General features: G+C 39.5%; 1 protein-coding gene across 1 annotated transcript in view; it reads right to left on the bottom strand.

Annotated features, from left to right (window-relative positions):
• PLA2G4A (phospholipase A2 group IVA) overlaps window positions 1-23,111 on the bottom strand; it is a 222,495-nt gene that overhangs the window by 88,561 nt on the left and 110,823 nt on the right. The window contains exons 11-12 of the mRNA XM_053693862.1: window positions 2,098-2,235; window positions 1,246-1,335 (exon numbers count right to left, since the gene is read on the bottom strand). Coding sequence (XP_053549837.1) covers window positions 1,246-1,335; window positions 2,098-2,235 — 228 coding nt within the window. The remainder of the gene's footprint in view (window positions 1-1,245; window positions 1,336-2,097; window positions 2,236-23,111) is intronic.

Here is a 23,111-nt window from a genome sequence, read left to right as displayed (position 1 = left end):
CATTTTCTTGCCCCCCCCCCATGCAATTTCGCAAAAACAACTAAATCAATTTATTTTATATGCTTTTGGATGTGATTCTGGTGTTAGCTGGTTAAAGAGATTTAGGGCAGCCAACAGGAGCAAAGAAAGGTAAAGACTGAGGAGGAAGCATGGAGGTGCAGAAAAATATAAGTTTACTGACTGGAACTGCAGAACTACTATAGGAAGCTGTAAAATCTGAGACAGAGAGAAAAAAAACCTATAAAAATAAACCTTACCTTAATGTGTGAAGTATCAGCATGACACTATACATCAGCCACAGCAGCACGTCACTTCTTTGCTAGGAACAAGTTCCCTCTCACCCTGCACTAGATAATGCTGCCTGGGGGAGGGGCGTGCGCACTCACTTATTCTTCCCACTGACACCTTTCTACAAAGTACTGTTCCCCTAACAAACTTCAGTTAGTTGATCTTAGGGCCACAGCAGAAAGATCAGGGCTAAGGGGACCAGCAGACTGGATGCTCTCTGCCCAAGACTGCATGGATACCGTGTGAGACGGGTCACACAGCCTCAAAACTGAAGAGAGCAGTGTGTGCAGCTGCACAGATGCTCAAATCCTCACATGCCTCCCGCTCCAGCTTTCTGCTGCATGCGCCTACAGTCAGCCCTACCCTGAACACTCCCCACCACCAGAGCAGTTACCTGGTAACAGTGGTAACCCCAGCAGGACCTTTTCTGATGCAGTGGGATTGGCTGGATGCTGAGTTAGGGCTTAGCATTCCGGGCTGCACAGTGCACATCTAAAACAGCACATGGCACTAGATTGGCATGTCACATGACACTGGCACGGTCTGGCACAGTTTCTCACAAATAAATATAACCAGATAACTTTTGACTGTGACAGTATTAGGACTGACTGTGTGTGTCCCATGTCACATGACATCAGCAGTCTGGCATGAACAGACTCTTGGGCCCTTCAACAAAGACTGGGCCCTGGGCAGCTGCCCCTTTTGCCCTGTGTTAAAGACGGCCCTGAATTGTACAGAGATATAATCTTTGAACACCACTACATTTTTGAGACCTATACTTTGCTCTATGGATCATGCACTATTATGTGATTTATAGATAGAGATAGATAGATAGATAGATAGATAGATAGATAGATAGATAGATACACAGACAGACAGACATATGACATTGTTTTCTGGAAGGTGGTCTACAAAATACTCCTAAATTCCCATCACTCGCCTATACGGATTACTTACCTATTTCTTCCTCCATTGTTGCACCTCTTTTGTTGCTGGAGACCCCAAGTACTCGGTTAAACAATATGGAAAAAGCACTGCCCCACACACCTTTAAAGTAAATAAAAATATCAGAAAAAATCTCTACATTTCACGCACCAGGGACAGTCTGCATAGTAAGCAGAACCATCTACAGTTAAGGATATAGAGGTTGTAAGTTTTTATTCCTACGGTAATAAAATAACTAGTTTATAGAAGGATGAATCCGCTCATACTTAAATCATTAAACTGCAATGAACATGTCAAAATATTAAAAGATACTGGAAGTCAAAATTAAACTTTTATGATTAAGAAAGAGTGTACATTTTACTTATTTTATCAATAAACTCAGATTCATGCACTGTTAAAGGGACATGAAAACTACATTTTTTCTTTCATGATTCAGGTAGAACATACAATTTGAAATCACTTTCCCATTTACTTCTGTTAGCAAATCTGCTTCATTCTTTTGGTATCCTTTGTTAAAGGAGAATCAATTCATATCAGGTGAGACAATGACTAGAGACATATGTGCAGCCTTCAATCACCAACTAGCTTCCACTAGTATTTGCTGCTCCTGAGCCTACCTTGCTATGCTTTTTAACAAATGATACAAAGAGAACAAATATAATAGAAATAATTTGGAAACATGTTTAAGATGGTATTCTCTATCGGAATCATGATAGTTTAACTTTTGACTTTAGTATCTCTTTAAGAAAATACTTTATTTAAAAATATGTAGACCCTTATACATTTCCCAAATAATATTCAAGGACTTTCTATAAATGAGATGAAGGCAAACAATTTATATTGGTGACAATTTGCAGGACTTACCCATTAAAAAGTGCAAAGGATTTTCTTCATACTTTTTGATTACAGTTCCCATAAAAAATTTGCTACCAAAAAGATCAGGAGTCATGAAAGTGCCATATTTTGCCATCCCAATTTCATAAGGTGAAAACTCTACCCAATCTGCCAGAGAAGGTAGGGAAAAAAATGCTTCAGTTTTATAAATAACAAGTTTAATATTGATTAAAAGTGGACACAGTGATTATACTCTTTATTGAAATTATCTTCTTATCAATAAAACTAAATAACCCATAAAGTAATATGGAAACATAGTAGTCAGTGTGTTATTATCTTTATTGAAAACCAATTATCTTGTGTAGGGTTTGCTTAGCTTGGAGCATTTTAATGCTAACGACGGCTCTGAGCCATGGCAGAATTTACCACTCAGGTGCTAACGATGGCTCAGAGCCGTCGCTAGCACTCTCCCACCTTGAGGGAGATCTGGGGGCTCCCACCCTCTCCTACCCCGGCGATCGGGACTGTATAGTGACAGGCATCGCCGGGGCTTCACGTTATGCGCTGTGACGTAACGTGCAATGATGTGATGATGTCACCACGCAACTTTATTTAAACAACAATGTTAAAGGGACACTGTACCCAAAAAATTTCTTTTGTGATTCAGATTGAGCATGAAATTTTTAGCAACTTTCTAATTTGCTCCTATTATCAAATTTTCTTCATTCTCTTGGTATCTTTATTTGAAATGCAAGAATGTAAGTTTAGATGCCGGCCCATTGTTGGTGAACAACCTGGGTTGTCCTTGCTGATTGGTGGATAAATCCATCCACCAATAAAAAAGTGCTGTCCAGAGTACTGAAACCAAAAAAAAGCTTAGATGCCTTCTTTTTCAAATATTGATAGCAAGAGAATGAAGAAAAAATGATAATAGGAGTAAATTAGAAAGTTGCTTAAAATTGCATGCTCTTTCTGAATTACAAAAGAAAAAATGTGGGTACAGTGTCCCTTTAAGTATAGGAGAAGGGGGCATGCTGCTTAGAAGACTGGATCTCAGGCATGTAAGCAGCTACAGACCCCCAAGACCCACCCTTAGAAAGGTAGTCACCAGTGTAAGTCTTGGGGATCTGGAAAAAAAAAGTTTAAAAAAAACAAATAAAATAAAAAAATGTTTGAACAACTTAGCACCCAGGTGGGAAAGTGCTTAGCACTCAAAGGGTTAAATAAACAATGAAGGCAGAGCATTATAAAGCAGGTTTTGCTGCTCTGGGGCGGAGCTTGTCTATGTGTGGGTATTACAGGCTGGGTTTTGTTATTCAGAGGTGGTTTTTAGACTGGCACTGCTTTTCAGAGGAGCAGAGACATAAGGTGAGGATGACAGGAATATTGAGAGAGTGAGCTATGAATAATTTTGAGCAATGGATTTGCATTGATTTATTCACATTACTGCTTCAGCAAGATATAAACATTTCTGGATAACAAAAAAGATATATCGGCGCTAATGTAAATAAGATAAGACACCACTTAAATATAAACAAACAAATTAATTAATTGGCATATTAAATTATGATAAACCAATATGTTTGAGAATACAAATAAATTTCATAAGAGAGGGAACACAATTTAATCTATACTACTCGATATGAGATATTAGGCTCCCTAATAGTAACATCTGTTTGTAACATCTATTAAAAACATCTGTTATAAAAACATCTATCATAAAAAATGTCCAACAATTGATGATAAAATTTCAGCTCAAATGTTTTTACGATGTTATACTTATATGACCTGTAAAATTAGGCAAAGTCAGTCCCTGAATCAGAATCTCTTTTTAGAGCAGTTCACTGGTATTGTGCCTGTACGCAGTTTGTGTTAGGATTGCAGGAACTTCTGATATCCGTCTCGCTAGAATGCTCTTGTCGGGTGTTGCTCTTCTATCCGATGTTTCCCCTGCTTCAGAGAAAGGCACAACTTCTTGAGAAAGCCCGACCGGCATCGGGGGAAACGCGTTGAGGAGCACACAAGTTTGGACATTGCCTGCAAGTGAAAAACAGCCTGTAGAGGTCCCACCGTGATTGGTGTGTCTATAACAAAGACTACAGAACCATAACGAGGGCTCAGGATCACTTACAGGAACACAGCGGACTTAATGTATTGACAGGCTGAACATTGTTTTAACTTTCATAAGTGCATTATGTATTTGCGCTTATGGTGAATCTAATAAAATTACACTTGAGTCGGAGGTTGCGCTCTTGTTCTGTTTTCATACATTACAATTTTTGGATTTATTTGCTGTAGATCTGCTGCAGTCATTTCAACACCCTAAAATAACTGACCTTCAATAGTTCATAAAGCATTTCAACAAGCCTACACTAGAAAATATAGCTTGCTCTGTCTAAAACGTGTCCCTCTGAGAAAAGGCACCCCTAGGCAATTGCCTAATAAGGAATCTGGTCCTAACCAGTATTCAGTGATTCACTTGCACATACTTGTTAAAAAGTAATGTCACAGCTGACACTCAGAAATAAACTAATTGTGATTGTGACAAACATTTTATTACTATGCTCACGTTCACTGGGTAGTCAGTAATTTATTTCCATTTCATCTGCATTGCACTAGTAACAGTTGTGTAAACATCTGCTTTTGACTCATCTGATTACGCCATCATCAGGATTACAGGGATATCCTAAAAATGCCATGCCTGTGGTATAGACCATTACCAATGAATCCTGGGAAGGAGTTAACCGTTTCCACCTATATACTGCGTCATCTGTTCTTCTGTTTGCCATCTCAGGCACTTATAAAATAACAGTGATAGGATACAGCTACGCTCATCTGGAAGATTGCCAGGCACACAAAACCTAAAATAATTACTGAAAAAGCCTGAATCCTGGAATTCTGGCACGTCTACCTTGTGGCTGCTTGCAATGTGCTGAGGCCTCTCTAGTAACCAAGAGGTTAAATAACAATGTGTCTGTCTTAGTAGAACTGTTCTGCAAAAATTCTGATTTTTTTTATTTGCTTAGTTGTTATTTTTTTAATCCTACTTATATTTCAGTTTATGAGAGGACCACATTCCCGTGGAATGGTTTAAAAATTAGATTTTCTTTTCCTACATTTTTTAGTTAATTATGTTAGTTTTTCTGCGTCGTTAGCAAGATTCCTTGCCTGCGCTACAACACACTTTCTGTTCCAGAATTATAAATGTTTTGTAATTTTAATAAAATAGACATTTCTGCCATTTAATGTGTTTCTAATGATCAGTTTTACTTGCTGGAGTGTAATAAGTTGATTACATATAGATTCTTTACCTTTATTTTGCAATTTATAATACCTGATTTTGTCTGTTAAAAACACCACCTATGCTAAAAATGTAAATATTGCTTTAATGGCTAAAGCTGTGTAAACAAGAGGTATCAGAAGAAATCAACATCCAGTGGTGAGTGAGGGAGAAAGATCAGCACTTTTAAAGGGTGTTCCTGCATCAGCTTTTTTATCTGCTGCTGTTTGTCTGAATAAACTGTCCTTTTAAACAGCATAATTAATGTTGTCTTCTTTTGCTCAACATTTGATGTATTATTTTCAAACAATATTAACTTTAACTAATTTAAAGGGACAGTTTACTCCAAAATGTTTATAGTCTAAAAAGATAGGTAATACCTTTATTGCCCAGAGAGCAGTCTATTTGTTAAAAATAAAAAATAAAAAAAAAGTTAAAATACAGAAAAAAAATAAACAAAGATATTCAAAATAATACAATTAAACCTAAACTAATACACATATAAAAATAAAAAAGCCCCCCCCCCCAAAATAAAAACACCCCCTAATATAAGAATAATTTAACAATAGCCCTTAAAATGGCTTTTTGTAGGGCACTGCCCTAATAAATCAGCTCTTTTACATTACAAATAAACAAAGTCCCCCCTAACCGTAAAACCACCCACCCACCAAACCCCCCAAAATAAAAAAAACTAACACTAATAAACCTAAACTACCCATTGCCCCTAAATGGGGCATTTGTATGGGCATTGCCCTTAAAAGGGCATTCAACTCTTTTTCACTTCCCTTAAAAGGGCATTCAGCTCTTTTAAGATTGCCCAATAAACCCTAATCTAAAAAAACAAACCCCCCCCCCCCGCAAAAAAAAAAACTAACACTAAAGCCCCAAATAGGTACTCACGGTTTCAGAAGTCCGTCAGAGAAGGTCTTCTTCCAGGCGGGTCCATCATCTTAATCCACAGCGAAGGCGGTGCAGGCTGCCAACATTCCTTTGAGGATGCGTGCGCAACTGCCGATGGCGACGGACGCATTACAAACGCGATTATAGTATAGATTCCCCAGTTTTGCAAATCCAACACAGTTATATTAATACACATTTTACCTCTGTGATTATCTTCTATCTAAGCCTATGAAGACTGCCCCTTATATCAGTGCTATTTACAAACATGCATTTTGGCCAATCAGTGCTGACTCATCAAAAAACTCCACAGGAATGAGCACATTGTTATCTATATGGCACACATGAACTAGCACTATCTAGCTGTGAAAAACTTTAAAAATGCACTGAGATAAGTGTCAGCTTCAACGGCTTAGAAATCAGTTTATGAGCCTACCTAGGTTTAGCTTTCAACAAAGAATACCAAGGAAACAAAACAAATTTGATGATAGAAGTAAATTGGACCATTGTTTAAAATTGTATGTCCTATCTGATTCATTAAAGTTTAATTTGACTTGACTGTGTCCCTTTAACATTCAACTATCAAATATTATACTAGAGTATTCAAATATTAACATTGATAATTGACTGTTATAGATCTTAATGTAAATCCACTAGAATTTATAATTGATATTTAAAGGGACAGTCAAGTCCAAAAAAACCTTTCATTTTTCAAATAGGGCATGTAATTTTAAACAACTTTCCAATTTACTTTTATCAACAATTTTGCTGTGTTCTCTTGGTATTCTAATTGAAAGCAAACCTAGGGAGGCTCATATGATAATTTCTAAGCCCTTGAAGGCCGCCTCTATTTTATTTACTTTTCACAGCAGGGGAGAGCAAGCTCATGTAATCCATATAGATAGCATTGTGATCACGCCCGTGGCTAGTGGCAGACACTGCACTAATTGGCTAAAATGCAAGTCAATAGATAATAACTAAAAGTCATGTGATTAGGGGCGGTCAGAAGATGCTTAGATACAAGTTAGTCACAGCAGTAAAAAGTGTATTAATATAACAGTGTTGGTTTTGCAAAAAAACTGGGGAATGGGTAACAAAGGGATTGTCTATCTTTTTAAACAACAAAAATTCTGGTGTTGACTGTCCCTTTGTGTTAGCATTCAATATTTATAAACACGTTCTAGTGCCATCGTATGACGTCAGCATTTAGTGATGTCGGGCGGATATGCTACAGCGAATCATGTCCGCCCGGCAATTGATAAGTCTATCCCATTGAGTAAAGAAAAAAAAACTCTTTTTATTAGGTATGAAACGCCTTCAAAAAGTATTAGACACATAGGGGTTCAGGCTCGCCAGAAACACAAGTTATGAAACAGCTGACAGACATCGCCAAAAATCGACCCAATCCAATACGATCGGGTTGATTGACACTCCCTGCTGGCGGCCGATCGGCCGCAAATCTGCAGGGGGCGACGTTGCACCAGCAATTCACAAGAACTGCTGATGCAATGATAAATGCCGAGAGCATATGCTGTCGGCATTTATCGATGTGCAGCCGACATGATCCGCAATAACGGATCATGTCTACTCGCACATTAATAAATAGGCCACATAGGGTTCCATTTATAAAAGCTTCAACTGACAACTCCCTTTAATTAATGTTGAAATTACGCACAAAATAGACTATTCAAAGCTATCATGTTGTCAATTAATAAAAAAATTATCTTATCTAGAGGTAGATTCAACGATTTTAGATTGATAATATTTTCTACTTGTACGTTCACATGTCGAATAACCCGTTGGACCAGAGATTCAATCTGCAAGCTTTGAGCTAGCAAAGGAAACACTAAGATGCACCCCTAACTAGAAGGAAGCAGGGAATAACTTTGCTTATACACTATATACTATGCTTATACACTATATACTATGCTTATACACTATATACTATGCTCATACACTATATACTATGCTTATACACTATATACTATGCTGCTTATACAATTTATTTAGGGACAGATTACAAGTGGAGCGCTAATTTAATGTGTGTCCATAAAGGGGTACATTTGCCCTTTACGGACGCACGTTAAATAAACAGCTAATACAAGTGGCTGGTTAATGCTGCCAAGGGTTTGCGGTAACACTTTGCTCTAAGTGCCCACAATTGCCCCCCCCCCCCCACAAAGTGTACAGTTCCTTATTATATAAATAAATATGAACATTAAAAAAAATAATAATAATAACTGCACAAAGCAGTTATAAGGGGTTAAAGTGAGGGGATGTGGGGTGTTAGAAAAAAAAAAGCTGAAAAGGGAATACTTTGTAGTCTATGGGCACTATGGCCCCTATTTATCAAAGGGCTTGCGGACCTGATCCAACAGTGCAGATCAGGTCCGCAAGACCTCACTGAATGCGGAGAGCAATACGCTCTCCGCATTTAACATTGCACCAGCAGCTCACAAGAGCTGCTGGTGCAACGCCGCCCCCTGCTGACTCGCGGCCAATTGGCCGCCAGCAGAGAGGTGTCAATCAACCCGATCGTATTCAATCGGGTTGATTTCCGGCTCAGAGCAGGCAGACAGGGTTATGGAGCAGCGGTCTGAAGACTCACCAGAAACACGGCCCTTCAAGCTCCATACGGAACTTGATAAATATGGGCCTATGTTTTTACTTGAAATATATATATATGCTTATATACCTATATATTTATACCTATATATTTATGTGTTTATATGTATATATACTGTATATATTACATTTGATGCCCAACGCTGCGCGACTTACCCCCTGCGCTGCGCTAGCTTCTTTGCCCTGTCTGAAGGCATCAGAATGGAGCTCCTATTGGAGCGTATGGAAGCGCGCTCTCGTGAGCACAAAGCTTCAATGCAATGTGAACGCGAGGTGGCGTTCGCATTGTGCTTTACTTGTAATACCAGTGCAGATTTGTGTGCGTCGGTATTACTAAGTGGAGAGCAAATATTGTGCTTGCGAAAGCGCAATTTTGCGCTCCACTTCTAATCTAGCCCTTATTGTTTGATGTCCTTTTAAACTTCAAAATTTATGTACAAATTGTTATATAAATATTTACATCAAAATTTATCAATTATAGTAGCATTTTGGAGCGTAGAAAAAAGCAAAGAAAGGTAAAAGTACCAATTAAATGCATCATGTGATTAAATGCATCATGTGATTAAATGCATCATGTGATTAAATGCATCATGTGATTCATATCGTATCTGTTTTTTGTTTTGAACGAATGATAAATTGAAATATCAATGCTTTAAATTTATCAACAGACTGCTGATCCTCGCTGCTTTGTTGATGCAAGTGAATTAAAGGGACATTCCTATCAAAATTTAAATGCACATAGATTAATGACTTCTTTGAATAGGAGTACGCTGCATATTTAAATAGACTTTTGAAACAGCTATAGCTTTTATTAGATACATGTATATTACAAAAATGCTTCTACTCAAAACTGAAATGCACCAGTGTGTGATGTGTAATTGTGCAACGAGGTTCAGCAAACGTATTGACACCGCTCATTGTCTAAATGTTGAAACGTTGATAAATGGAGCACAGAGAGTTGCATTCCTGTAAATTTTGTCTATATATTTGTCAAATGCTTTTTTAATCAGAGGGAGACATTTTTGGTGGAGTTTTATTTATATAGTGTGCACTAATTCACGCTATTTGAGACTTCTGGGGTATGACTAATCTGTGAGCAGCTGGTCTCTTTTAAATGTTCACTTTCAATGTGTTGCACATCTGAAATAATGTAAATCACATTGTTTTCTCTTTTTACTACCCCCTTACTTTTGAGTTTTTATCACATTTTAATTAAAAGATAAGACAGCCAATCACAAGCCATGTCAGCTGCCCTATAGACTATTATTATTATACTTTATTTATGAAGCTCCAACATATTCCGCAGCGCTGTTCATGGATACAATTCAGTTAAATAAACCAATACAAGACTTGTAAGAGACAGGACAAAATTTACAAACACATACAGGAGGGATTCAGAGCCCTATTCTCATGGGAACTTACAATCTAGAAGGGTAGGAGGTTGAGAAACAAGAGGTGAGGACTGCAAGATTTGGAAAGATGTTAATACAGAATTAGATGAGGGAAATGTTAGGTAAGTGAAATTAATTTATTATTGAGTTGGGTGGTAGAACAGAAAAGTCTTCAGGGAACATTTAAAGGAAGAAAGATTAGGGCAAAGCCTGACAGCACAAGGGAGAGTGTTCCAGAGGGTAGGTGCTGCACGAGGGAGAGTGTTCCAGAGGGTAGGTGCTGCACGAGAAGAAGTCCTGCAGTCTAGCATGAGAGGAGGTGATAGTCGCAGATGCAAGGAGCAGGTCATTGTTAGATCTTAGTGGACGGGACTATAGATCTGATAAACCTGCTCCTACTGACCGCGTTATTGGACATATATGGAAGAATAAAAAAAAGAGTAAATATCTGATGTAATATATACATTATCATAAAAAAGCTACACAAGGTTTAAAGGTTTAAAGGTTTTAGGTTTGGTGTGCAGTTTTGGCTATGCTTGTAGTATGCCAATGTCTGCCAAAAGTAAACTTGGTGTAACTTTCACTATAGCCTAAAACACTACCAGGATTAATGGTCACATATCATATTCTTGTGTTTTCCAAACAGTGGCCGAGTTTCTAAGTAACGTGTCACAAATTCTTCCTGTGGGCTTAATTTCTAGTTTATTATTGACGGGATTAATTGTTCTAAAAATAGAATCTACACCCTTGGCCCTAAGCATTATTCATAGCTTCCTGAAATCTTTGCACTCAATTTAATGTCTAAAGCAAGAAGTAACAAGTCATCTATTCTTATGTAACTAACAGTTCACCATCTGTTTATATTAAACAGATGAATAAAAAAAGGAAAAACAAAAGCACCAATGAGAAATGCACAATGGCTGTACAAGTAGAACCTGTTTAATTTGGGTACCAGAAACATGTATAGAAAGATAACCATGGAATGATGAAATATGAAATCATGAAATTTGGTTCGTCTGAATCTTTTGAAATGAATATTCGGGGAAATTTGTTTTCTAGAGTTAGTTTACCCCTTATAAGGTAATTTGAAGAAAACAAATAAAATACCAAAACAATATTTTAAATTTTTCTTTCAATTTCATTGGTGCATTTATTTAGATATTAATTTTGTGAAAACAAAACGAATATCTGTTTTTTACTAACGAAACAAATGCAAATCTCTATCATCGAATATTGCACGTTAGCAAAAGTTAAAGGGCTATTAAATCAAAATAAATAATTGCCAAGGAATTAAAGCATTGAATTCTAGATTGCATCAGAGGGCCAGGAGAACGCATGCTCTTGTGTGATTAAGGGCAGTAAAGCATCTGATTTGGCTGTAATGACTGCCTGAAGCCCCTTCGACAAAAAAAGGTTGAAGAAAAGGGACGGTATCTAATCTGGTAATATGGATATAGAGAGGGCTCTGAAATGACACACGTGGAATTCGCAGCTGAACCTGTAAAGAACATATACATTTTAAGCTGGAGTGGGAAAAGTGCACACACTGTCACACCACATCAGCTTAATGTTATATTGCTAGAAAACACCTTTTCATGCACATTTTAACCCAATAGTTACAACAGAGGGCTGCGACATGAGCCCCACTCTGTGGCTTAAATTTAATATGCAAAAAAAAAAGACTAATTAGGCAATTGCCAGGACTGTGCATGCACATATTGCAGATCAGTAAATATAAAATAACTAGTCCTAAAGCCTGTGCACACGGGCCATTTTTTGTAGTACAGCAGTCCCACCCTTTGCGCTCTCTCTCCCCCTCTCTTTTGCTCTCTCCCCCGCCCTCTTTTATGCGCTCTCTCTCCCCGTCTCTTTTGCTATCTTTCTCTCTCTCCCTCTCTTTTGCTCTCTTTCTCTCTCCCCCTCTCTTTTGCTCTCTCCCTACCCTCTCTTTTGCTCTCTCTACCCCCTCTTGTTCTCTCTCCCCTCCCTCTTTTGCTCTTTCTCCCCTCCCTCTTTTGCTTTCTCTCCCCTCCCTCTTTTGCTTTCTCTCCCCTCCCTTTTTTGCTTTCTCTCTCCTCCCTCTTTTGCTTTCTCTCCCCTCCCTCTTTTGCTTTCTCTCCCCTCTCTCTTTTGCTCTCTCTCCCCCTCTCTTTTGCTCTCTCTCCCCCTCTCTTTTGCTCTCCCCCCCCCCTTCTCGTATGCTCTCTCTCTCCCCATCTCTTTTGCTCTCTTTCTCTCTCCCCCCTCTCTTTTGCTCTCTCTCCCTCCTCTCTTTAGCTCTCTTTCTCTCTCTCCCCTCTCTTTTGCTCTCTCTCTCCCCTCTCTTTTGCTCTCTCTCTCCCTCTCTTTTGCTCTCATTCTCTCTCTCCCCCCTCTCTTTTGCTCTCCCCTCTCTCTCTTGCTCTCTCCCCCCTCTCTTTTGCTTTTCCCCTCTCTCTTTTGCTCTCTCTATCTTTCCCCCTCTTTTGCGCTCTAAGAGCACGCCCACTACTGACAGGCCACGCCGGTCACCACACCCGTTCCGCCGGACCACGCCCATGACACGCCCCTGCAACTGCCGCTTTCGTCTGCTCTGCTGTCTGATGTTGATCCTAAAGGCCTCGTTGAGTCATTTTAAACACTAACAGACAAATACATATATGGACTTAAAGGGACACTGAACCCAAGTTTTTTTCTTTTGTGATTTAGATAGAGCATACAATTTTAAGCAACTTTCTAATTTACTCTAATTATCAAATTTTCTTCATTCTCTTGGTATCTTTATTTGAAAAGCAAGAATATAAGTTTAGATGCTGGACCATTTTTGGTGAACAACCTGGGTTGTTCTTGCTGATTAGTGGATACATTCACCCACCAATAACCAAGTGCTGTCCACGGTGCTGAACCAAAAATTGTCTGGCTCCTTAGCTTAGATGCCTTCTTTTTCAAATAAAGATAGCAAGAGATAATATTGATAACAGGAGTAAATTAGAACGTTGCTTAAAATTGCATGCTCTATCTGAACCTCAAATGAAAAAATTTGTGTTCAGTGTCCCTTTAAAGGGACACTGAACCCAATTTTTTATTTTGTGAAGAAGTGATATGGGATGGTAGTTTGCCAGAGAATTATGATTAAGGGAGGATTTTTTGAGTATGGGAGTGACCTTTGTATATTTGAAGGAAGATGGGAATGAGGAAGGGATTGGTTGAAGATATGAGTAAGAGCAGGAGTGAAGGTGGAACACAGAGAAGGTATTAGATGTGAAGAGATAGGGTCAAGCGGGCAGGTAGTTAGGCGTGAGGAAGACAATTAAGAAAAAAATTCATTCTCGATGGCTGGTGGGGGGGGAAAGATGCAGAGAATGACAGAGGGGGTGACGGGGATGGAGTTTGAAGATTGCAGGTCAGTTGCTTTGGATAGTTTGTGTTTGGTTTAAAAAGTAATCATAGAAACAGAAGCACATATTAATCTAAGTGTAGATTTATTTGATCAAAAATGAGCGCATATACTAGAGCTGAAAAAAACTACAGATCCCAAGAAGGGATGGATCTGATAGAGGAGCGCTTTCTCAAAACATGCAAATATAAAAGGGAATTCACTGATTAATATATAGTGAAACCAAGATATAAAATATATAAAAAGAAAAAACATAATTTATGCTTACCTGATAAATTTATTTCTCTTGTGGTGTATCCAGTCCACGGATCATCCATTACTTGTGGGATATTCTCCTTCCCAACAGGAAGTTGCAAGAGGATCACCCACAGCAGAGCTGCTATATAGCTCCTCCCCTCACTGCCATATCCAGTCATTCGACCGAAAACAAGCAGAGAAAGGAGAAACCATAGGGTGCAGTGGTGACTGTAGTTTAAAATTAAAAAACACCTGCCCTAAAATGACAGGGCGGGCCGTGGACTGGATACACCACAAGAGAAATAAATGTATCAGGTAAGCATAAATTATGTTTTCTCTTGTAAGGTGTATCCAGTCCACGGATCATCCATTACTTGTGGGATACCAATACCAAAGCTAAAGTACACGGATGAAGGGAGGGACAAGGCAGATACTTAAACAGAAGGAACCACTGCCTGTAAAACCTCTCTCCCAAAAATAGCCTCCGAAGAAGCAAAAGTATCAAATTTGTAGAATTTTGAAAAAGTATGAAGCGAAGACCAAGTCACCGCCTTGCAAATCTGTTCAACAGAAGCCTCATTTTTAAAGGCCCATGTGGAAGCCACAGCTCTAGTAGAATGAGCTGTAATCCTTTCTGGAGGCTGCTGGCCAGCAGTCTCATAGGCTAAGCGGATTATGCTTCTTAGCCAAAAAGAAAGAGAGGTTGCCGAAGCCTTTTGACCTCTCCTCTGTCCAGAGTAGACAACAAACAAAGCAGATGTTTGACAAAAATCTTTAGTAGCTTGTAAGTAAAACTTTAAAGCACGAACCACGTCCAGATTGTGTAATAGACGTTCCTTCTTTGAAGAAGGATTAGGACACAAAGACGGAACAATCATCTCTTGATTGATATTCTTATTAGATACCACCTTAGGTAAAAACCCAGGTTTGGTACGCAGAACTACCTTATCTGCATGGAAGATCAGATAAGGAGAATCACATTGTAAAGCAGATAACTCGGAAACTCTACGAGCCGAGGAAATAGCTACCAAAAAACGAACTTTCCAAGATAAAAGTTTGATATCTATGGAATGAAGAGGTTCAAACGGAACCCCCTGAAGAACTTTAAGAACCAAATTTAAGCTCCAAGGTGGAGCAACAGGTTTAAACACGGGCTTGATTCTAACTAAAGCCTGAACGTCTGGGACATCCGCCAGATGCTTGTGCAAAAGAATAGATAGCGCAGAAATCTGTCCCTTTAAGGAACTAGCTGACAATCCTTTCTCCAATCCTTCTTGGAGAAAAGATAATATCCTGGGAATCCTGACCTTACTCCATGAGTAGCCCTTGGATTCACACCAATAAAGATATTTACGCCATATCTTATGATAGATTTTCCTGGTGACAGGCTTTCGTGCCTGAATTAAGGTATCAATGACTGACTCGGAGAAACCACGCTATGATAAAATCAAGCGTTCAATCTCCAGGCAGTCAGCCTCAGAGAAATTAGATTTGGATGGTTGAAAGGACCTTGAAGTAGCAGGTCCTGTCTCAGCGGCAGAGTCCATGGTGGAAAGGATGACATGTCCACCAGATCTGCATACCAAGTCCTGCGTGGCCACGCAGGCGCTATCAAGATCACCAATGCTCTCTCCTGCTTGATTTTGGCAATCAGACGAGGGAGCAGAGGAAACGGTGGAAACACATAAGCCAGGTTGAAGGACCAAGGCGCTGCTAGAGCATCTATCAGCATTGCCTTGGGGTCCCTGGACCTGGATCCGTAACAAGGAAGCTTGGCATTCTGGGGAGACGCCATGAGATCCAGTTCTGGTTCGCCCCAACGATGAACCAATTGTGCAAACACCTCCGGATGGAGTTCCCACTCTCCCGGATAAAAAGTCTGTTGACTTAGAAAATCCGACTCCCAGTTCTCTACACCTGGGATATGGATAGCTGATAGGCGGCAAGAGTGAATTTCTGCCCAGCGAATTATCTTTGAGACTTCTAACATTGCTAGGGAACTCCTTGTTCCCCCTTGATGGTTGATGTAAGCCACAGTCGTGATGTTGTCCGACTGAAATCTGATGAACCTCATTGTCGCTAGCTGAGGCCAAGCCTGAAGAGCATTGAATATCGCTCTTAGTTCCAGAATGTTTATTGGAAGGAGTGACTCCTCCTGAGTCCACAATCCCTGAGCCTTCAGGGAGTTCCAGACTGCACCCCAACCTAGAAGGCTGGCATCTGTCGTTACAATTGTCCAATCTGGCCTGTGAAAGGTCATACCTTTGGACAGATGGACCCGAGATAGCCACCAGAGAAGAGAATCCCTGGTCTCTTGATCCAGATTTAGTAGAGGGGACAAATCTGTGTAATCCCCGTTCCACTGACTGAGCATGCATAGTTGCAGCGGTCTGAGATGTAGGCATGCAAACGGCACTATGTCCATTGCCGCTACCATTAAGCCAATTACTTCCATGCACTGAGCCACCGAAGGGCGCGGAATGGAATGAAGAACACGGCAGGAATTTAGAAGCTTTGATAACCTGGACTCCGTCAGGTAAATTTTCATTTCTACAGAATCTATCAGAGTCCCTAGGAAGGAAAACTCTTGTGAGTGGGGATAGAGAACTCTTTTCCTCGTTCACATTCCACCCATGCGATCTCAGAAATGCCAGTACTACGTCCATATGAGACTTGGCAATTTGGAAGTTTGACGCCTGTATCAGGATGTCATCTAAATAAGGGGCCACTGCTATGCCCCGCGGCCTTAGGACCGCCAGAAGCGACCCTAGAACCTTCGTAAAGATTCTTGGGGCTGTAGCTAATCCAAAGGGAAGATCTACAAACTGGTAATGCCTGTCTAGAAAGGCAAACCTGAGAAACCGATGATGATCTTTGTTATCGGAATGTGAAGATAAGCATCCTTTAAATCCACTGTAGTCATATATTGACCCTCCTGGATCATAGGTAGGATGGTACGAATAGTTTCCATCTTGAATGATGGAACTCTGAGGAATTTGTTTAAGATCTTTAGATCCAAAATTGGTCTGAAGGTTCCCTCTTTTTTGGGAACCACAAACAGATTTGAGTAAAAACCCTGTCCCTGTTCCTCCTTTGGAACTGGATGGATCACTCCCATAACTAGGAGGTCTCGTACACAGTGTAAGAATGCCTCTCTCTTTATCTGGTTTGCAGATAATTGTGAAAGGTGAAATCTCCCTTTTGTGGGGGGGAAGCTTTGAAGTCCAGAAGATATCCCTGGTATATAATTTCCAACACCCAGGGATCCTGGACATCTCTTGCCCACGCCTGGGCGAAGAGCGAAAGTCTGCCCCCTACTAGATCCGTTACCGGATAGGGGGCCGTTCCTTCATGCTGTCTTAGAGGCAGCAGCAGGCTTTTTGGCCTGCTTACCTTTGTCCCAGGTCTGGTTTGGTCTCCAGACCGTCTTGGACTGAGCAAAAGTTCCCTCTTGTTTGCATTAGAGGAAGTTGATGCCGCACTTGCCTTGAAGTTTCGAAAGGCACGAAAATTAGACTGTTTGGCCCTTGATTTGGACCTGTCCTGAGGAAGGGCATGACCTTTTCCTCCAGTGATATCAGCAATAATCTCCTTCAAACCAGGCCCGAATAAGGGTCTGCCCCTTGAAGGGAATGTTAAGCAGCTTAGATTTTGAATTCACGTCAGCTGACCATGATTTAAGCCATAGTGCCCTGCGCGCCTGTATAGCAAAACCAGAATTCTTAGCCGTTAGCTTAGTCAAATGAACAATGGCATCAGAAAACAAAGGAATTGGCTAGCTTAAGTGCTCTAAGCTTGCCAAGTATGTCATCCAATGGAGTCTCTACCTGTAAAGCCTCTTCCAGAGACTCAAACCAGAACGCCACAGCAGCAGTGACAGGAGCAATGCATGCAAGGGGCTGTAGGATAAAACCTTATTGAATAAACATTTTCTTAAGGTAACCTTCTAATTTTTTATCCATTGGATCTAAAAAAGCATAACTGTCCTCGACAGGGATAGTAGTACGCTTTGCTAAAGTAGAAACTGCTCCCTTCACCTTAGGAACTGTCTGTCATAAGTCCCGTGTGGTGGCGTCTATTGGAAACATTTTTCTAAAAATAGGAGGGGAAGAGAACGTCACACCTGGTCTATCCCATTCCTTATTAATAATTTCTGTAAACCTTTTAGGTATTGGAAAAACATCAGTACACACCGGCACTGCATAGTATTTATCCAGTCTACACAATTTCTCTGGCACTGCAATTGTATCACAGTCATTCAGAGCAGCTAAAACCTCCCTGAGTAACACGCGGAGGTGTTCAAGCTTAAATTTAAATGTAGAGATATCAGAATCAGGTTGCATCATCTTCCCTGAGTCAGAAACATCACCCACAGAAAGAAGCTGTCCTTCTTCAGCTTCTGCATATTGTGAGGCAGTATCAGACATTGCTCTTAAAGCGTCAGTATGCTCTGTATTTCGTCTAACTCCAGAGCTATCTCGCTTTCCTCTAAATTCAGGTAGTCTGGCTAATACCGCTGACAGTGTATTATCCATGACTGCCGCCATGTCTTGTAAAGTAAACGCTATGGGCGCCCTAGATGTACTTGGCGCCATTTGAGTGTGAGTCCCTTGAGCGGGAGTCAAAAGGATCTGACACGTGGGGAGAGTTAGTCGGCATAACTTCTCCCTCGTCAGATTCCTCTGGTGATAAATTTTTTAAAGACAGAATAGGATCTTTATTGCTTAAAGTGAAATCAGTACATTTGGTACACATTCTAAGAGGGGGTTCCACCATGGCTTTTAAACATAATGAACAAGGAGTTTCCTCTATGTCAGACATGTTTATACAGACTAGCAATGAGACTAGCAAGCTTGGAACACTTTAAATCAAGTTAACAAGCAAATATAAGAAACGGTACTGTGCCTTTAAGAGAAAAAATTTTTGTCAGAATTTGAAAAACAGTGAAAAAAGGCAGTAAATCAAACAAAATTTTTACAGTGTGTATAATAAGCTAACAGAGCATTGCACCCACTTGCAAATGGATGATTAACCCCTTATTTCAAAAAACGTATCAAAAAAACGATATAGACGTTTTTTAACAGTCACACCAACTGCCACAGCCTTGCTGTGGGCCTACCTTCCCCAACAAATGATTTTGGAAAGCCTAAGAGCCCTTTAGAGATGTCCTATAGCATTCAGGGGACTCCTGGAGGAAGCTGGATGTCTCAGTCTGTAAAAGTTACTGCGCAAAAAAGCGCTAAAGTAGGCCCCTCCCACTCATAGTAACACAGTGGAAAGCCTCAGGAAACTGTTTCCAGGCAAATTTAAGCCAGCCATGTGGAAAAAAACTAGGCCCCAATAAAGTTTTATCACCAAAGTATATATACAAACGTTTAAACATGCCAGCAAACGTTTTATATTGTAAATATAAAAGAGTATTACCTCAGAAAGTAAGCATGATACCAGTCGCTATTAAATCACTGTATTCAGGCTTGCCTTACATAAATTTGGTATCAGCAGCATTTTCTAGCCATCACATCTTCTAGAAAAAAACTTAACTGCACATACCTCATAGCAGGATAACCTGCACGCCATTCCCCCGCTGAAGTTATCTCTCTCTTCAGTCATGTGTGAGAACAGCAATGGATCTTAGTTACAACCTGCTAAGATCATAGAAATCACAGGCAGATTCTTCTATTTTTCTGCCTGGAACAAAATAGTACAACTCCGGTACCATTTAAAAATAATAAACTCTTGATTGAACCAAAATAACAGCTACATTTCACCACTTCTCTCTTACTACCTCCATGCTTGTTGAGAGTTGCAAGAGAATGACTGGGTATGGCAGTTAGGGGAGGAGCTATATAGCAGCTCTGCTGTGGGTGATCCTCTTGCAACTTCCTGTTGGGAAGGAGAATATCCCACAAGTAATGGATGATCCGTGGACTGGATACACCTTACAAGAGAAATAAATGATAATCACATAAGCAAACAATGAATAAATAAAATAAAACAATATCGCTTGAGAAAATAAAAAATATAAAAAAATAAAAAATAGAAAATGGACAATAAAAATGCGCTAAAAGAAGTAGCGCTTGGTAATAGATACAATGCAAGTAAATCCCAGAATGTTCGTAAATAAATTGCTTGTTAGTTACCAAGACAAATGACAAGTATGTTGCTTGTTTGTTACCAAGACAGATGAAAAATAAGTCTGATAATAGTGGATGTTCACAAATCCTTTTTGACAATAACTGTGGTGATATACTAGAGCTACTTAATGTCCCTTTAACTAGTGTTGTTTCATAACCAAAACATATAATTGTTACTAGAGTACCAAGGTTTCACGATCACATATTATCACAGTGTGTATAATACTGAAGTGTTTGCAAATAACAGACGCAGTTTAAGAAGAATTAAATTACAACAGAAAGTTCACAAGATATTAGGAAGTTCAGACAGACCATTCAGAGGAAGTCACTGCGTCTGTCATATGGCGCCTTTAGGCAATTGATGATGTTTTATATTTTTATGAACCAGAAAGTCCTTTATGGGAAGATACATCTTATTTTTTATTTTCAGTCCTGTATACTAAACGATAATTCAGTTATTTCACTTCCCCTGTGAAAAGCAGAACATAATTTGAAGGAAGCTAAACTTGAAAAATAAGAGTATTTAAGAGTGCATACGTGACAATAATATGGTTTTCCTATTGAACATGTAATTATATTTACTTGTTTAAAACTAAAAACTAGTTAATGACTCAAACAGTGAGCCAGACTTGGAGAAGGTGATAATGTTGTCACATAGACATTTTATTACAAATCTTCCACCCATCCCAGAGTTTGCTGGAATCTCACAGTTTGGAAGCCCTGCCATTTTCCCTACTGCAGGATGTCAGGTTCTCTGCTTAGGATCATCTTGCCACACCCACACCCTGCCCTTTTTCTGCCAAGCTGCACTCAACACTCTATCCAGCTCTGCCCTCCCCTTTGTCATTTGGTTGGTTGCCACTACGCCTTCTCTGGATCTCGATGAGGGCCTGATATTCTAAACAGTCTCATCGGTACGGCGAGGCCCTTAAAAAACTTTTAGAAACACAAATTTTAACTTGAAACATATTTATGTTGCTATGGAGTGTTCTTTACGTGAAACAGAGATTCCTATATTACAACACAAGTTCTAAAACACAAAGATTTTGCGTGATTTCTCTCCATGCCAGCAAAGCCTTTATTGAGCCAACTGCATCCCAATCCCAAATATTCTCCAGAAAATGCTGAGAGGAATGTTATAGTTCATAATCTACTATCTACTAATCAATTAGTGGAGCGCTATCTTAACATGCCCCCCATAAAGGGGCAAATTTACCCATTTATTGCGCATGTTAAATAACCAGCCATTACAAGTGGATGGTTGATGATCCCGCAAAGTTTGCGCTAGAAATCATTAACCAGAAGTCAGATCTCTGGTTAATGAAATAAAGTTTCCCCAATTGCCCCCAAAATAAAGAGGACAGTAGAGTAACATTAAAAAATAGCTTTTTTGTTTTTTAATAAACTGCACAACGCTGTTAAAAGGAGTTAAAGTGAGGGAATGTGGGGTGTTACAAAAAAATGGCACTGAAAGCGGCTTAAAGGGACACTGAACCCAAATTTTTTCTTTCGTGATTCAGATAGAGCATGCAATTTAAAGCAACTTTCTAATTTACTCCTATTATGAAATTTTCTTCATTCTCTTGGTATCTTTATTTGAAATGCAAGAATGTAAGTTTAGATGCCGGCCCATTTTTGGTGAATAACCTGGGTTATTCTTGCTGATTGGTGGATAAATTCATCCACCAATAAAAAAAAGTGCTGTCCAGAGTACTGAACCAAAAAAAGACGCTTAGATGCTTTTTTTTCAAATAAAGATAGCAAGTGAACGAAGAAAAATTGATAATAGGAGTAAATTAGAAAGTTGCGTAAAATTGCATGCACTATCTGAATCACAAAAGAAAAAATTTGGGTTCAGTGTCCCTTTAACATGGAGGCCAATGGGGGACTGTATTTTCACTCTAAAAATATATATACTTATAACCATGTACATATATTTAGTTAATGCTTCCCCATGCGCTGCGCTAGGTGGTTTGCCGTGTCTGTTGGCATGAAAATGAGGCTCCCATTGAAGCCTATGGAAGCACGCTCTCACAAACGCAAGGCTTCCTGGCAAGCATTGCGCCACCCTTGTAATACTAGTGCTCCATTCATAATCTAGCCCAGAATGTTTTAAGAAATATAGAAAACTTATGGTTGAATTAAGTCTGGCTCAATAGTTACATATTTTGCAAGGCAAATTCAATAATCTAACAATCCCGTTCCCTGTACAAATTCCTGAGGAGAATCATTTTGGGATCATTGGTAACATAATATGAGTAATATTCACCTTCTTTACAGTACACTGTCCCTTTATGGCAAACCACCATACCCTGAACGGAAGCAACTTCCAGGCTGCCATAGCACAAGTCTTGCAGATGGCGGTGAAAACAAGTTATTTCTGAATGCCTCAGCTGTGAAGCAGTGCAGAAATAGTAATATGGAGGCCACACCAGGCAAGCAATTTCAGGGGTAGGGTGTCCCAATGATCAGATGCCTGTTATTACATGAGACGCTAAGCAGTCATGTTTATCGTGCTTTTGATGAATGAATGCATGTGAAACTATTCAGCAGCAGTCACGCATTACTGCTACTACAATCACAGTGACAGCCTATCACAGCAATTGTATACTTTTATGAAACCTAGATACTGATATGCTAGATTGATGCTGGTATCAGACTCACTGGGCTATCATTGGATGGGCATCCCGGTGATGCCCAGTAAAGTGCTTGCATGGTCATGTGATCTCTGTGGAAGCAATTCACAGGGATCACATGGCATAAACAATGAGCTATTGTTTGTAAACAATGGCTTGTCCTGACCCCTCCTCTTCTTTTCCTATCAGCACCTATGTTAGAACAGTAGTTCAAATGTATTTAATAAAGTATATTTTTTTTATAAAATTTAATAAAGTGTTTTTTTATCCCTAAGTTTTATTTGCTACTTTGGCAATAAAAGAGTTACATTAAGTGTCAAAATGCCTCTAGGTTAATACCCTGGGGTGTCTAGTTTCTATATACTTTTGTATAGAGATTTTGGATTGGGTGCCCACTTTTAAACGTACAGTTTAAGCATAGCAAATTAAGGGTTTAACTAATATTTCCATCCGTGTAGTATTTTGCCT

Source organism: Bombina bombina, chromosome 10 (genome assembly GCF_027579735.1).
Source record: "Bombina bombina isolate aBomBom1 chromosome 10, aBomBom1.pri, whole genome shotgun sequence".
Classification (NCBI taxonomy): Eukaryota; Metazoa; Chordata; class Amphibia; order Anura; family Bombinatoridae; genus Bombina; species Bombina bombina.
This window is presented reverse-complemented; position numbering and strand designations above follow the sequence as displayed.